General features: G+C 37.8%; 1 protein-coding gene across 2 annotated transcripts in view; it reads right to left on the bottom strand.

The window, feature by feature from the left end:
* Window positions 1-399: 399 nt before the first annotated feature.
* The window catches only part of GDI2 (GDP dissociation inhibitor 2), a 44464-nt gene continuing 26456 nt past the window's right edge, over window positions 400-18407 (bottom strand). For both annotated transcript variants that reach the window (XM_027121549.1, XM_027121550.1), the window contains exons 6-11: window positions 18183-18314; window positions 5129-5228; window positions 3362-3533; window positions 1682-1826; window positions 1443-1497; window positions 400-1354 (exon numbers count right to left, since the gene is read on the bottom strand). In XM_027121549.1, the coding sequence (XP_026977350.1) occupies window positions 1208-1354; window positions 1443-1497; window positions 1682-1826; window positions 3362-3533; window positions 5129-5228; window positions 18183-18314 (751 nt within the window). In that variant the 3' untranslated portion in view covers window positions 400-1207. The remainder of the gene's footprint in view (window positions 1355-1442; window positions 1498-1681; window positions 1827-3361; window positions 3534-5128; window positions 5229-18182; window positions 18315-18407) is intronic.

Genomic DNA, 18407 nt, shown 5'->3' on the forward strand with positions numbered 1-18407 from the left:
AACGAAGAGTAGCCCCCACTCACCACAACTAGAGAAAGCCCGTGAACAGCAAGGAAGACCCAACACAGCCAAAAATAAAATTAATTAACTTATTAAATAAATACATTAACGCACCCATTCCACCGGATGTCACTTACTCTCTGATGGGAACGAATCCTTGTTCTACACCACTACTAAGGATATCTAAGAAGGTCTAATAATTATATTGTACCAAGAAGTAATTCGGGGTCTACTCACAGTGAAGCCAGATGGCAGCACTCCACCAACCACTAGGGTCTTCAGCACTCTTCCCCAGCATCCATTTTCAGCTCTAGTGAAGGAAATGAGCAGCTGTGTCAAGGCCAGTACAATACTTACTAGCTCTGAATTGTCAGGACACAAAAGACCAACAAGAGGGAGCTGGTTTCCAGAGTTTGGCTTTATTTTGCAGTACAGAAATCATTTGGAGCCATTGTGAGACAGACATCATTGAAGCAGAGGCTCTGTCAAATCAATACTGCATTGCAGCAGCTTGGTCCATTGAAGAAGCCACACCTGGGATACAAAAGAAGCTTCTACGTTTACCTGCTTTATGATAGTTTCTTTCCCCTCTGCTCTCATCAAATTTATTAGATTAAAACACCGCACACAGGCTTCCTCCAAAATGACTCTCAAAGTCTGGAGTTTGGTTAGAATTGGAGGCCCACATAAACCCAGCTTGTGGCTATGCTGCCTGGGCACTGTTCTAACACTTGATGTAAATGTAAAGGGGTGGGGAGGAGTGAGGGATACTGTCCCCAACGATGGAACATTCGATTCCGTATCTCCTTAATGTCAAGAGGACAGATGGCACGCAAACTGTACTGACACAGCTCTTGAGCAGCAGAAGCTCATAACTGCAAAGGCTACACTGATTAAAAGATACAAATACTGTATCAAGTTCTCTGTATCAGTATCACAATGTTTTAAAACTGATCCTTCACTAGAAAAAACAAGCCAGTATTGGTTAAATTGAACAGAATGTGGGAACCTGCCAATTCTGAAGAGCCACTCCATGAAAACAAGTTAATACATGATATTAGAAAGGGGAAGAATATTTACTGGTACAGTGCTCTGCAATCTCTCAGCTTTGATTACAAAAGCAGGCCTTACAATATTGATTTCATACAATATGCATCATTTGCCAAATTTTAAGTTTGTCCTAATTAGATGATAACATGTACTGCTGTTAGTCTTCCCCATAGATGTCATTTTTCTTGCGCTTCATTTCCTCAAAGTCAAACTCGGATCCCATCATCCTCTTATAGATGTCCTTAATGTCATCACAGGTTGTCTCAAAGTGAGTTGTCGCATCATATGTACGGGATATAAAGATCTGGAAATGAAAGTCACAAAGACCTAAGACTATTTAGTGATGTCTCCCAATAAAGCCTGGTAATTACCCTTTTCAGATTGCCACTCACCTGGCTTTCTGTTCCCAAATCTTTTGGTACAAGGAGGTCACTGATGCTTACGAATCTGGAGGGGAAAAAGAATTAAGTAAGCAGGGAAGTTGACACGCCCACTCACCGCTTTGCCTGAAATTCAAAACCCAGGCTGGTAAGAGATGATGGCTGCTCTCATTGTTCTCATGGGGTTCTGTTCACCATGGAGCCAAAGGCAATCCTGGGTTTGAGCTGCTAAAAATGAACGCATCACTTACTTCTGCTCAATTGGTTCCAAGAGTTCCAGAGCTGGTCTGATTTCTTTCTCGGGCTCCTTGGTCTCCACGGTTGTGCTGGCGATGGCAATGTACTTGCCCTGTGCGGCCACGTTGTGTGCGGAGGAGATCATGCAGACATAGATATCTGCAAGCAAGCAAAGCCACCTCACTGCCAGGGTCTTTAAACCTTGGGCCTGTGTGTGCACTCAGTTTCACCCATACTTCATTGAGGTGTGAGTTAAAATTACTTGGAACAGACTGGATATTCTAAGATTAAGTTTTATATGGAGACAAACAAGGTCATACATAAAATATACAAATATTCAGCAACTCTTAGCCTACTGGAGATGAAGGATTTATGTGGCAGTGAACGGTGGATGGGGAGATGACATTCTCTACCCAGATGTTACAGCTCACTGTGGAAACCTGTCTTCCTCTCTGAACCCTGCATTTAGAAAGGTTTTGAATAGCTAAGATAGGATTTATTTAACTACTGATTTCTCATTTTTTAAGCAATATAAAATTGCAAACACAATAAGCTATTCTTGAGTTGGCATAAGCTCATAATAATTCCATAGATTCTACTTGTCTGTATACTACTAGTTAACTACGTAATTTCCAATATAAGAGATAATTACTAATTACTGGGTTCCCTTTACTCTTTTTACACTCTCCCTGACCCTGAGATCTGCTTGGGAACCCTTGAAAGATTACTTTCATCTGTGTCTCTTAGTGCTCATAATAATCTTCTGTGATTTCGTCTCTTACATGGAAAAAAAAATTAAAAGCTTTAGGGCTTCTAACTGAAAGGGGGGAAAGCTAGTGGATGAAAGAAAACTGGTTAAAGCAAACAGATTAGGAATTACGATTTCAGAGCTAAGTCCTGATCTTTTTTTTTTTAATTTATTATTTATTTTTGTCTGCGTTGGGTCTTCATTGCTGCACGCGGGCTTTCTCCATTTCCGGCGAGTAGGGGCTACTCTTCGTTGCAGTTCACAGGCTTCTCGTTGTGGTGGCTTCTCTTGTTGCAGAGCACAGGCTCTAGGTGCGTGGGCTTCAGTAGTTGCGGAGCGTACGCTCAGCAGTTGTGGCTCACGGGCTCTAGAGTGCAGACTCAGTAATTGTGGCGCACGGGCTTAGTTGCTCCGTGGCATGTGGGGTCTTCCCAGACCAGGGATCAAACCCGTGTCCCCCGCATTGGCAGGCGGATTCTTAACCACTGCGCCACCAGGGAAGTCCTGCTAAGTCCTGATCTCAATCAGAGAAATCAAAGTTGTTTTCTAGCGCACTGCTAAAATCAAATACAAGTATTAAGTTGACAAATCATGACACAAAAGCAGCGCTGTCATCAGCTCAAAGTAACAGTGAAATCAGGTCAACTAATAAGCATAAACCTCCACAAGGCACACAATGTTCAAACCAGGCAAGACTGCCTGCTCATCCAGTCCAGCCTCTCAGTTCTACAGAAGAAGAAATGGAGGCCCAAAGAGTGGGGGGTTCAAGTCCAAGGCGGGGCTCCTAGGCAAACGTTTCCATTTCAAAGTGATGACTTAGGATCTCTATGAGCTAAAAGGGATACATCACATTTTATTTTCCATATGTAAACTAGAGTCTCTTCACTATAATAGAGCAGATAAAATTTGGAATTCCTACACACATCTGCTTATCTTCAAAACTGACCTGACTTCCGATTGACTTGGTTCTGTGGAATAATGATCTGGCAGGAGTTGGCATCATTGGTGTTCTTGATGGGATGGCTGAGGATACAGATGACTCTGATCACCTGGCCCACTTTTTCGACTCGATCTTTCACGTAGCTGGGATCACAGATGAGCTGCTTACAGCGAGCAATCTGTAATAAAACATTAAAGACTTTCTAATGGGTATAATGATGCCATCGTTCTTGAACATCACCTGTTATCTTCAAGTTAACTGTAGATAATTAGTGAATTATAGATAACTATTAAAACTAGCTTTGCCGACAATCCCTATAAATTCTCCTGGAGCAAATCTATAAATTCTAAATCTTATTGAAATATTAGGAAAAGTGTGTTGCATGGTTTTCAGACACATAAGTTTTAAAACTGGGCAGAAGAGGGTTAAAATCCTTGCTCTACCCAACCTCAAAGAGGTTGTTGTTAGGATTAAATGAAACAGTGTATTTAAGGAATGTCATTATATGTAAATGGACCCAGTGAAAAGTAAATGGTCTATAAATAGTTCTTTCTAATATTAGAAACAGACCATAATCTCTCCTTTTAAGACTATACTTACTAAGTAAAACTTAAGTTGCAAGATAAATTATGTATTATATTATAGTCTTCCTCTTTATATCAAAGCCCTGAAATGTCCTAAGAGGAAGCAGTTGCCTGAAGCAAAGAAAAATGGAATGAATAAAAAGAACTTTGAGATATCAGATTAAGACATTTATCCCTATTCCTAAACATCTACTATGTGTATGCTGGAAGCACAAGGTAGTTACAAAAGACCTACAACAATAAAGGGTCAGATGGCCAGCTAGTGAGTGTAGATTATATGGTCTGAACCCATAGAATACCATCAGGAATCCCCAAATATATATATATATATATATATATATTTTTTTTTTTTTTGCGGTACGCAGGGCAGAGCACAGGCTCCGGATGCTCAGGCCCAGCGGCCACAGCTCACGGGCCCAACCACTCCACGGCATGTGGGATCTGCCCAGACCGGGACACGAACCCGTGTCCCCTGCATTGGCAGGCGGACCCTCAACCACTACACCACCAGGGAAGCCCCCAAAATATTTTTTTACACATAGTTTTTCAGTTTCTTTTTTGAACGGTTCCATTTGTAAAAGTTAATGGTTCATGAAATATGGTCTGGCTTGCAGACCAACAGCACTGGCACCATCTGAGAGCTTGCAAGAAAATGCAGACCCACCACAGACCTACTGAATGAGAAACATGTACTCTGACAAAATTAACAATTTACATTCAATTCAAATTTGAGAAACACTGCTCAAAACTCCACCCGGCCAGTTCCTTGGCTAAACCCAAAATAAAATAATGTTAACAGTAATGATTAACATTACTAATATTTAATAATAATAAATTAAATAATAAAATAGTATTGGCCAAGCCCCAATTCAACCAATAAGTTATGTGGTACATATAAAGCTAAATTTAAATGAAAATTTGGGAGACAGACACCAACCCACACTACATATATAATACTTACCGTTTAGAGCTCATTCATAATTTCTGTTTTAGTCTTAAGCAACAATCAACACAACAGAAAATATTAAACATTATAAGTTTTCAGTCATTATGAATACCAAGTTACCATAAAGAAAACATACATGGTGTGAAATCTAGGATCGATGTCCATACCAAATTTAGTACTTATTAAACAATAAAGTTTTCTTTACAAGAATATAATATTTCTTAAATTGTAAAAGCTACTTACCTCTCCTTCAGATTTTACACCAATCACTTTTCCATTTTGCATAATGATTTCTTCAATTGGTTTATTCAGCATGTAGGTACCTCCATAAATAGCACTTAGCCTAGCAAAGTATTTAAACTATAATTAGTAATTATAATTGTAATTATAATCAATCAGTAATTTATAATTATTTCAACTACTAAAGTCTCCTTTCTTAGATTTTAATGAGTTACAGGAAACATGTATTTATTTGTTCAGTTTCCTTCCAGACGGCATTAGTTTAAGTCATAAAAGCATCAATTCTAAAACAGTCAAAACCATGTAATGATGTCTCACATTCGTAGTTATGAATATCAAGTGCAAACAAACCACACTGACCAGTAATGGAAGAACAGCTTGTAAGTCTAATCCTCCTGCATATTAAAAATTAAGACTCTGAACAACCAAAAATCTATCAGAAAGCACACTGGACAGTGAGTAAAAGCAGGCAGAAACTAGACAAGAGACTTGAAGGAAGCAATTGGATGAGATCTTCATGTGGTTTGTATGGCTCTTCCCCTGACAGAATGACCTACCCAGTCCTTGTAACATGGGACAGCTAGAACAGAAGCAAAAAACCTGCAGTCTTACTGATTTAACGTGCCATAAGATAGAGTTTGGGGCTGTATGAGGAGATAAAAATTGTGGGAGAAAGTCTTCCAAAATGGGGAGCAACCAAATTATAAAATCTCTTCAAATCCTTAACTAACTCCAGAAATGCTTGTACACAGGAGAGAGACTCCAAGGAACCCAGGAAAAAGCAAAAGCTAAAAGGCAAAAAGACTTGAGGAGAAACTACAGCTACAGGCCTTAAGGACAAATAAGTTTGAAGTTTGAAACTGCCATATTAGAGGAACTTGGTACATACCTTGGGCTTTCCAATTAAACCCCAGAGGACCACACCTCATGAAGGATTCAGCCAAAGACAAAAGACCCCCCACCTACAAAGTATAAAATCAAGTCTCCAAAAGTTCAAGGTGAACAGCCAATAGTTTAACTGCCAACTCAAAACTAAAATCAACACTCATCACAGAAAGAATCCACCATCTCTACAATATACCAATCAGTTATGTCCAATATACAATCAAAAGTTACTGGACACATGAAAAAAAGAAAATGGAAAAAAGTAAAGAGGAAGAGTGATCAAAACAAACAGATGCCCAGATTACTGATGCTAAAATACGCAGGGAGTTAAATGCAGCTACTACGAATATGTACAAGGACAAACATCCTTGTTCAAAGATCTATGTTCAAGAACGTTATAGGAGAGAAGTCAAGAGGGCGATGTGGGAAGACACGGAGTTAGCGTCTCCCCAGAACTAGGGCGGCTGCCGGGCGCTGGTGGGGGACTCTGACCCCCAAGGAGACAGAAGGAACTCCATAATGAACGAGTAGGATGTAAGGGGACCGAGGGGGGTGAAGAAGTGGAGGCCAGACAAGATCAGCCCCTGAGTCTGGGGAGATCAGGAGAGGCAGGTGGGAGGGAGTCTCCAGGAAGAGCGGGAGAGCAGTGGAGGGCGACTGCCCCACCTACTCGGGCACGGGGAGCTCCCAAGCCGGTTCCCCCAGCTCCAAAGCACCATCCAGGCCACATGTGTCCTGGGGGGCACAGAAAGGAGGCCAAGGGGAGTACCTGAGAGGCAAGCGGGAGGGGCCCTCCAGAGGAGTGGGTGAGGAGCAGAGGGTTACTGTCACCCCGTGCACTCAGGCACGGGGAGCCTGCTGAGCTCCCAGATGAGGTCCCCTGCCCTCTGAGACCAGGGGTGGGGAGCACGCCTGGGCCCCTTCTGTTCCTTGAGCCTAAGCCCCACCCCTCACAGCCCCCAGGGCCTTTTCCAGTCCTGTGGGTCCTGAGCATTGGCCCCACCTACCACCCAAACCTCACCCTTGCTTAGGCCCCGCTCTCCACAGCCAAGGACCTTCCCCCCGCCCCCCGCTTTTTTTTTTTCCTTTTCCCTCCTCCTCTTTTTCACTATTGTGGTACTGAGGTACCTTCTGGTTGTTGATTCATCTTTATTTTTATTTTTACATTCTTTATAATACATCTGTTAGTTTCCTAGTCTAATTTTACTTTTTACTTTGTTATTCTTTTTTTTCTTTTTTGCCACCCCACGCGGCTTGCGGGATCTTGATTCGTGAGCCTGGGGTCGGGTGGAAGCTCCTATGGTGGGAGCTGTGCGTCCGAACCACTGGACTAACAGAGACCCTCAGGCCCCAGGGAATATTCACTGGAGTGAGGTCTCACAGAGTTCCTCATCTCAGCACCAAGACCCAGCTCTACCCAATAGCCTACAAACTCCAGTGTTGGAAGCCTCTGGCCAAACAACTAGTAAAACAGGAACACAAGCCCATTAATTAAAAAAAAAAAAAAAAAAAAGGGAGATGGCAAAAAAATGTCACAGATGAAGAAGCAAGGTAAAAACCTACAAGACCAAATAAATAAAGAGGAAATAGGCAATCTACCTGAAAAGAATTCAGAGTAACGATAGTAAAGATGATCCAGAATCTCAGAAATAAAATGGAAGCACGGATTGAGAAAATACAAGAAATGTTTAACAAAGATCTAGAAGAACTAGAGAATAAACTAACAGAGATGAACAACACAGTAACTGAAATGAAAAATACACTAGAAGGAATCAATAACAGAATAACTGAGGTAGGAGAACGAAAAAGTGAGCTGGAAGACAATGGTGGAAATAACTGCTGAGGAGCAGAATAAAGAAAAAAGAAAAGAATTGAGGACAATCTCAGAGGCCTCTGGGACAACACTAAACGCACCAACATTCGAATTATAGGGGTCCCAGAAGAAGAAGAGGAAAACAAAGGTCTGAGAATATATCTGAAGAGATTATAGTGGAAAACTTCCCTAACATGGGAAAGGACATAGTCATTCAAGTCCAGGAAGCACAGAGAGTCCCATACAGGATAAACCCTCAGAAAGACACACCAAGACACATATTAATCAAACAAACAAAAATTAAATTCAAAGAAAAAATATTAAAAGCAGCAAGGGAAAAACAAAAAATAACATACAAAGGGATCCATCCCCATAAGGTTATCAGCTGATTTTTCAGCAGAAACTCTGCAGGCCAGAAGGGAGTGGCAGGATATACTTAAAGAGATGAAAGAGAAAAACCTACAACCAAGATTACTCTAACCAGCAAGGATCTCATTTAGATTTGATGGAGAAGTCAAAAGCTTTTCAGACTAGCAAAAGCTAAGAGAATTCAGCACCACCATACCAGCTTTACAACAAATGCTAAAGGAACTTCTCTAAGCGGGAAACAAAAGAGAAGAAAAAGAACCACAAAAACAAACCCAAAACAATTAAGAAAATGGTAATAGGAACATACATATCAATAATAACCTTGAATGTAAATGGATTAAATGCCCCAACCAAAAGACAGACTGGCTGAATGGATACAAAAATAAGACCCATATATATGCTGTCTATAAGAGACCCACTTCAGACCTAGGGACACATACAGACTGAAAGCGAAGGGAAGGAAAAAGATATTCCACGCAAATGGAAATCAAAAGAAACCTGGAGGAGCAATACTCGGGATCAGATAAAATAGACTTTAAAATAAACACTGTTACAAGAGATAAGGAGGGACATTACACAATGATCAAAGGATCAATCCAAGAAGAAGGTGTAACAATTATAAATGTTTATGCACCCAACATAGGAGCACCTCAATACATAAGACAAATACTAACAACCATGAAAGGAGAAATCGACAGTAACACAACAACAGTAGGGGACTTTAACAACCCACTTACAAATGAACAGATCATCCAAAATGAAAATAAATAAGGAAACACAAGCTTTAAATAACACAACAGACCAGACAGACTTAATTGATATTTATAGAACATTCCATCCAAAAGTGGCAGAATACACTTTCTCCTCAAGTGCACATGGAACATTCTCCAGGATAGATCACACCTTGGGTCACAAATCAAGCCACAGAAAATTTAAGAAAACTGAAATCGTATCAAGCATCTTTTCTGACCACAATGCTACTGGAAATCAATTACAGGAAAAAAAATGTAAAAAACACAAATACATGGAGGCTAAACAGTGCACTACTAAATAACCAAGAGATCACTGAAGAAATCAAAGAAGAAATAAAAAGACACATAGAAACGAATGACAATGAAAATACAATGACCCAACACCTATGGGACGCAGCAAAGCAGTTCTAAGAGGCAAGTTTATAGCAATTCAATCTCATCTCAAGAAACAAGAAAAATCTCAACAATCTAACCGTACACTTAAAACAACTAGAAAAAGAAGAACAAAGAAAACCCAAAGTCAGTAGAAGGAAAGAAATCATAAAGATCGGAGCAGAAATAAATGAAACAGAAATGAAGAAAACAATAGCAAATATCAATAAAACTAAAAGCTGGTTCTTTGAGAGGATAAACAAAATTGATAAACCCTTAGCCAGACTCATCAAGAAAAAGAGGGAGAGGACTCAAATCAATAAAATTAGAAATGAAAAATCACACAACTGACACGGCAGAAATACAAAGGATTATAAGAGACTACTACAAACAACTATATGCCAATAAAATGGACAACCACGAAGAAATGGACAAATTCTTGGAAAGGTACAGTTTTCCAAGACTGAACCAGGCAGAATTAGAAAATATAAACAGACCTATCACAAGTAATTAAATTGAAACCGTAATTAAAAATCTTCGAACAAACAAAAGTCCAGGACCAGATGGACTCACAGGTGGATTCTATCAATCATTTAGAGAAGAGCTAACACCGATCCTTCTCAAACTCTTCCAAAAAACTGCAGATGGAGAAACACTCCCAAATTCATTCTACAAAGCCACCATCACCCTGATACCAAAACCAGAAAAAGATATCACAAAATTATAGACTAATATCACTGATGAACACAGATGCAAAAATCCTCAACAAAATACTAGCAAACAGAATCCAACAGCACATTAAAAGGATCATACACCATGGTAAAGTGGGATTTATCCCAGGGATGCAAGGATTCTTCAATATACACAAATCAATCAAGGTGATACACAACATTAACAAATTAAGGAATAAAAACCATATGATCATCTCAATAGATGCAGAAAAAGCTTTTGACAAAATTCAACACCAATTTATGATCAAAAACTCTCAAGAAAATGGGCATAGAGGGAACCTACTTCAACATAATAAAGGCCATATTATGACAAACCCTCAGCAAGCATCATACTCAATGGTGGAAAACAAAGCATTTCCACTAGGATCAGGAACATGACAAGGATGTCCACTCTTATTCAACATAGTTTTGGAAGTCCAAGCAACAGCAATCAGAGAAGAAAAAGAAACAAAAGGAATACAAATTGGAAAAGAAGAAGTAAAACTGTCACTATTTGCCAATGACATGATACTATACATAGAAAATCCTAAAGATGCCACCAGAAAACTATTAGAACTAATCAATGAATTTGGTAAGGTTGCAGGATACAAAATTAATGCACAGGAATCTCTGGCATTCCTATACACCAACAACAAAAAACCAGAAAGAGAAATTAAGGAAACACTCCCATTTACCACTGCAACAAAAAGAATAAAATACCTAGGAATAAACCTGCCTAAGGAGGTGAAAGACTTGTACTCAGAAAACTATAAAACACTGATGAAAGAAATCAAAGATAACACAAACAGATGGAGAAACATACCATGTTCTGGATTGGAACAATCAATATTGTGAAAATGACTATACTACCCAAAGCAATCTACAGTTTCAATGCAATTACTATCAAACTACCAATGGCATTCTTCACAGAATTAGAAGAAAAAATCTTACAATTCATATGGAAACACAAAAGACCCCGAATAGCCAGAGCAATCTTGAGAAAGAAAACGGAGTTGGAGGAATCAGGCTCCCCGACCTCAAACTATACCACAAAGCTACAATAATCTAGACAGTATGGTACTGGCACAAAAACAGAAATATAGATTAATGGTACAGGATAGAATGCCCAGAGATAAACCCACACACATATGGGCACCTAATTTACGACAAGGGAGGCAAGAACATACAATGGAGAAAAGACAGCCTCTTCAGTAAGTGGTGCTGGGAAAACTGGACAGCTACATGTAAAAGAAGGAAATTAGAACACTCCCTAACACCAAACACAAAAATAAACTCAAAATGGATTAGAGACTTAAATGTAAGACCAGACACTATAAAACTTTTATAGGAAAAACACTCTTTGACATAAACCACAGCAAGATTTTTGACCCACCTCCTAGAGTAACAGAAATAAAAACAAAAATAAACAAATGGGACTTAATTAAACTTAAAAGCTTTTGAACAGCAAAGGAAACCATAAACAAGACAAAAAGACAACTTTCAGAATAGGAGAAAATATTTGCAAATGAAACAACAGACACAGGATTACTCTCCAAAATATACAAATAGCTCATGGAGCTCAATATCAAAAAAACAATCCAGTTATAAAATGGGTAAAAGACCTAAATAGACATTTCACCAAGGAAGACATACAGATAGCCAAGAGGCACATGAAAAGATGCTCAACATCACTAATTATTAGATAAATGCAAATCAAAACTAAAATGAGGTATCACCTCTCACCAGTCATAATGGCCATTATCAAAAAAAGCTAGAAACAATAAATGCTGGAAAGGGTGTGGTGAAAAGGGAACCCTCCTACACTGTTGATGGGAATGTAAATTGATACAACCACTATGGGAAACAGTATGGAGGGTCCTTAGAAAACTAAAAATAGAACTACCATATGACCCAGCAATCCCACTAATGGGCATACACCGTAAGAAAACCATAATTCAAAAAGAGACATGCACCACAATGTTCACTGCAGCACTATTTACAATAGCCAGGACATGGAACCAACTTAAACATCCATCGACAGATGAATAGATAAAGAAAATGTGGCACATATATACAATGGAATATTACTCCATAAAAAGAAACGAAATTGAGTTATTTGTAGTGAGGTGGATGGACCCAGAGTCTGTCATACAGAGTGAAGTAAGTGAGAAAGAGAAAAACAAATACTGTATGCTAACACATATACATGGAATCAAAAAAAAAAAAAAAAAGGTACTGATGAACCTAGCTGCAGGGCAGGAATAAAGAGGTAGACATAGAGAATGGACTTGAGGACATGGGGTCGGAGAGTGAAGCTGGGGCTAAGTGAGAGTAGCATCAACATATATACACTACCGAATGTAAAATAGTTGGCTGGTGGGAAGCAACAGCATAGCACAGGGAGATTGGCTTGGTGCTTTGCGATGACCGAGAGGGACGGGATAGGGAGGATGGGAGGGAGACTCAAGAGGGAGGGGATATGGGGACATGTGTATGCATATGGCTGATTTGCTTTGTTGTGCAGAAGAAACTAACACACTATTGTGAAGCAATTATACTCCAATGAAGATTTAAAAAAAAGAACATTATATATTCGTGAAAGTCAAAATGAATAAACAGAAAATCTCACAAGAAAAATGAAAACTATATTTAAAAAATGAAAATTCTAGATCAGTTGAAAAATATTTTTTAAAAAATTAAAACTCACTGAATGTGATTAACAGCTTACTGGAAATAACAGAAAAAGGAACTAGTGAACTTAAATGAACATGCATTACCCGATATGAAACATAAAGAGATAAAACAAAGAAAAAAATGAGCAAAGCCTCAGTGACCTATGGCAGCGGTCCCCAACCTTTTTGGCACCAGAGACCAGTTTCATGGAAGACAATGTTTCCACAGACCAGGGGTAGGGGGAGCGGGGGTAGAGTTTGTTCAGGTGGTAATGTGAGTGATGGGGGGGGATCATTCAGGCGGTAATGCGAGCAATGGGGAGCGGCAGATGAAGCTTCGCTCGCTCACCCACCAATCACCTCCTGCTGTGTGGCCTGGTTCTTAACAGGCTGAGGACCTTTACCAGGGGTTGGAGACCCCTGAACTATGGAATAATACCAAGTATCTAACATCCAAGCAATCAGTGTCCCAGGAGACAAGAGAGAAAAATGAGACAGAATATCTGAAGAGGATAATGACTTTAAAATTCCCAGCTTGATCTAAAAAATTTACTTACACATCCAAGCAGTTCAGCAAATCCCAAGCAAAACCACACCTAGGCAAATCCTAGTTATACTCCCAAAAACACAAAGAAAATCTTGAAAGCAACCAGAAGAACAAAAAACAAACAAAAAACAAAAACACAGAAACAACTATTTATTACAGTTGACAGCTAACTTCTCATAAACAAAGCAGGCCACAAGTGAACAACAGCTATAAAGTTCTGAATAAAAAAAAATCTTAAGCCAACAAAAGTCCTTCAAAAATGAGGGTGACTTAACACTTTCAGATAAAAATAAAAGCTGAGAGAAATCATCAACAGTAACTACAATAATGCCAATGAAAAGCTGAAGAGAAATGACAACAGATGGAAACAAGGATTTATAAGAAAAAATGAATAGCATCAAAAATGGTAAAATTGTGGACAAATGATTACATTTTTCCTTCCCTTCATTTCTTTAAACTGACTGTTTAATGCAGAAATTATAATGTTGTATTGTGGGGTTTAATAAAGTATGTAGACATAAAATATAGGCAACAACAGCACAAAGGAATAGTAAATGGGATGAGATTGTTGCAAAGTTCTTACAGTTTATGTAAAGAAGGACAGTATTAACTCCAAATAACTGTGATAAATGAAGGATGATATTATAATTTATGGAGTAAGCACTAAAAAATTAGAAATGAAAAGGCACAGCTAAAAATTAAGATGAAAATATTTGATTAATTCCAAAAAAGGAAAGAGGAACCTGGGGGGGGAGTCAGGGGGAGGGGGGGAAAACAGCAAAACAACAGATCTAATCCCAACCATATCAATAATTATATTAAACATAAATGACTAAAAAATTCCATTAAAAGGCCAAGGTTGTCACATTGGATAAAAAAGCAATATTCAACTATATGCTGTAAGAGACTCACTTTAAATATAAAGACACAGAGGGTTTAAAATCAAAAGGATAAAAAAAATTGTTCAAACAGTAAACAAGTTGGTATGGTTATATTAGTATGAGACAAGGAAGATTTGGTGTAATCAGAAATTAGTATCACCTAGTAAAAGAGCTTTAAATGTCTGAAGTACAAACTGACAGAACTAAAGTAGGAAACAGATAAATCCACAATCGTGGTAGAAGACCCTCTCTCAGCAACAGAACTAGAAAAAGAATCAGTAAGAATATACATTTGAACAACTCTATGAGCTACCTTTCTAAAACATGCATGCAGAATTCTTTCAAGGGCATATTCACTAAAACATATATTTGGCCATAAATTATGCCTTAATTAATTTCAAAGACTGATAATTTACAAGTTTGTTCTCTGACCATAATGGAATTAAATTAGATGTCAGTACAGTATTTAGGGAAATCCTCAAATGTTTAGGAATTAGACACTATACTTTCAAATAACCCAAGGGTCAAAGAAAAAAAAATCATAGGAAAGATAGGGTACCATATTAGATGGTACATATTTAGAGGGAAATTTAGACCTTCAAATGTTTATGTCAGAGAAGAAAAGTATAAAATCAATTATGTTTCAACCTTAAAAACTAAAAGAAAAAAAAAACCCAAATAAGTAAAAGGAAAAAATTAAGGTCAGAAATCAGTAAAATTAAAAATAACTACAAAGGAAATTAACAAAGCTAAAAATTTGGCACTTTGAAAAGATTAATAAAATTGATGCAATCCCATCAAGAAAAATTATAAACTATCCAACACAAGAATGAAGATGGGAACCTCACTAAAGATCCTATAGACATCAAAAACATAATAAAGAAATATTATGAACAACTTTTTGTCAAAAAGTTCAAGAACTTATTTGAAATAGTCAAATTCCTTGAAAAACACAACTGAAAATAAGAAATAGTACATTTGAACAGCCTTATTTCTATTAAAAGAAAATGAATTAACACTCAAAAGCCTTCCCATAAAAAAAGTTCTACAGGTCCAGATGGCTTCATTGGTCAATTCTATCAAACCTTTAAGCACAATACCATTTTTCACAACCTCTTTCAGAAGACAGAGTAGGAGGAAACTCTTCCAACTCATGTTATGAGTCTATTAAGCCCTGATACAAAAAAACAGACAAGAATATTACAGGAATTATAAACCAGTATCTATCATGAACATAGGCACAAGAACTCGTGTGTGAATGTACACATACAAACAGGCACACACAAACGCATACATACACACACATATATGCAAATTAAATCCAACAATAAATTAAAAGGAAAATACATCATGAATAAGTAGTGTTTGCTCTAAGAATGCAAGGTTAATTTAATATCCAAATATCAATATATAAAATTTACAATAACATAAAGAAAATATGCATTATTAACTCAATGTCAACACCCATTCATAATAAAAATTCTCAGCAAGCTATGAAAATGGAATTTAATCTGACAAAACTGCCTATTAAAAAAAACATACAGAAAACATATTTAATAATAAAATACTGAAAACATTCCCCTGAAGGCTGGAAACAAAGCAAGAATGTCCATCTTCATCGCTTCTATTCCTCATTCTTCTGGAAGTACTAGCCAGTTCATAAAGTTAAGAGGGTAAAAACACAAAGGTTGTATAGGAAGAAGCTAATCTCTCTATTCACTGATGATGTAACTGTGTACAAGGAAAATTCTAAGAAATCTATAAAACTAATAGAATAAGTGCAAGGTCACAGGAAGTACAAAAATCAATTGTACTTCTGTATATAAGCAGCAAACAACTTTAAATAAAATTGAAACTTTCATTAACAGCAGCATCAAAATAACATATAATACTTATGAATAAGTTTGAACCAAAAAAGTGCTGGATCTCTACAATGAAAGCTACAAAATATTGCTGAACCAAAGAAAACCTAAATACATGGTGAGAGACAGCGTTCACGTACTGGAAAACTGTTTCACGTACTGTTATTAAGATAACGTGAACTGAAAACAGTTCACGTACTGTTATTAAGATAATTCTCTCCCTAATTGATCTACAGGTTTAACTCAATCCCAACTAAAATCACACCAAATATTTTTTTCAAGACACTGACACCTTCTTCTAAAATCTATGTAGAAATGCAAGGACCTAGAATAGACAAACCAATTTTGAAAAAGAACAAAGTTGAAGGATTTATATTACCTGATTTCAAGACTTATTATAAAAAACTGTAATAATCAGGATGGTGTAGTAATGGAATAGGAAAAGTAAATAGATCATTGGAACAAAATAGGCATGTGTATATGGCCAACTGATTTTTCACAAAGGCACCAAGACAACTTTACAACAAAAGGTGCTAGAACAACTAAATATCAGTACAGAAAAAAGTGAACCTCAAGCCTCACCTCACACACCAACATGATTTCAGGATGAATCACAGATTTAAACACAAAGCTAAAACTATAAAGCTTCTAGAAAAAGACATAGGAGTATCTTTGTGCTCCTGAGGTAGGCAAAGCTTCTTAGAAACCAAAAAATACTAAACATTAAAAAAAAAACCCTTTGGTATATTAGCAAAATTTAAAACTTCTGCTTATCAGAAGACAAGCCACAGACTAAGAGAAACATTTATAATACATATACTGACAGAAGACTTCAGTCAGGATACATCAAGATTGCCTACAAATCAAAAACAAAAAGCCCAATCTTTAAAAATGTGCAAAAGAAATGAACACTCACACCACAAAATTATATAAAACAAGTTCATGAAAAGATGATCAACATTAGTCCTCAGGAAATGTAAATTAAAACCATAATGAGATAGCATTTCACACCTACTTGGGTCGTTAAAATTAAGAAGACTGACAATACTAAAGGTTGGCAGGTATGTGGAGCAACCACAACTCTCACACGCTGCTAAGTGAATGTAAAATGGTACAACCACCACTCTGGAAAGTTGTTAGGCAGTATTATCAAGTTAAACATATACTTGCCATATCAGCCAGCAATTCCACTCCTGGATATGTACCCAAAAGAATGACAACTGATGTCCATACACACTTTTACACAAAAGTTCATAGTAGCTTCATTCATAATACCCCAAAACGTTTTGAAAACTACCCAGATGTCCATCAACAGGACAATCTGGTATATTCACATAATTCACATAATGAAACATTACTCAGTATTTTTTAAATGAATTAACAGCACGTGCATCAACATGGCTGAATCTCAAAAACATTGTTAAGCGAAAGCCAGATAAAAATGAGTACATAGGGACTTCCCTGGTGGTGCAGTAGTTAAGAATCCGCCTGCCAATGCAGGGGACGCAGGTTCCATCCCTGGTCCGGGAAGATCCCACATGCCGCGGAGCAACTAAGCCTGTGCGCCACAGCTACTGAGCCTGCGCTCTAGAGCCCATGAGCCACAACTACTGAGCCCGTGTGCCACAACGACTGAAGCCCGCGCACCTAGAGCCCATGCTCCGCAACAAGAGAAGCCACCGCAATGAGAAGCCCGTGCACCACAACGAAGAGCAGCCCCCGCTCACCGCAACTAGAGAAAGCCTGTGCACAGCAACAAAGACCCAACACAGCAAAAAATAAATAAATAATTTTTTAAGTAAGTACATATTATTCCTTTTATATAATAAAACTTCAAAAACAGGCAAAAGTGTTCTATGATGATAGGAATCACAAATGTAGCTGTTACAGTGCAAGGGTGGTGGTGATTATGAGGGGATACAAGGGAACTTCTGGAGTAAGGAAAATGTTCTATATCTAGATTGGAGTTTTGGTTACAAAGGTCTATATATATGTCCAACTCATTTTTTTTTAACCACAGATCTGTGGTTTCACTGTATATAAATTTTACTTCAATAAAAACAAAAAGCACCTCACCACTCACAGACAAATCTTGTCTCATTATTCACAACCACAACCATATCATAAACTACCATTCAAGACGAGGTTCAGGATCAGTGAGGTTTTAGCACAAAGATTAAACATGGGCTCTCACCGTGCAAATCCTTGTGGCAGTTCTCCAAGGCCGTAGAGTGGATAAAGGTATGGGCTTTTGCCATACCTTGCCAAAGACTCACTGTAAAGTTTAATCCTATTAATGGTTTCACAACATGGTTGATCTAAATAGCTAGACAAAAGGAAATGACCATTAGAAAAGGGCTTTGGTTTGCATTCTTATATTCAATTTAAAATCTTTTTCTGAATGGATTTTAACTCAACA

The sequence above is a fragment of the Aethalodelphis obliquidens genome, unplaced genomic scaffold, assembly GCF_003676395.1.
Source record: "Aethalodelphis obliquidens isolate GAN/ISIS:26980383/991018 unplaced genomic scaffold, ASM367639v1 scaffold23, whole genome shotgun sequence".
Classification (NCBI taxonomy): Eukaryota; Metazoa; Chordata; class Mammalia; order Artiodactyla; family Delphinidae; genus Aethalodelphis; species Aethalodelphis obliquidens.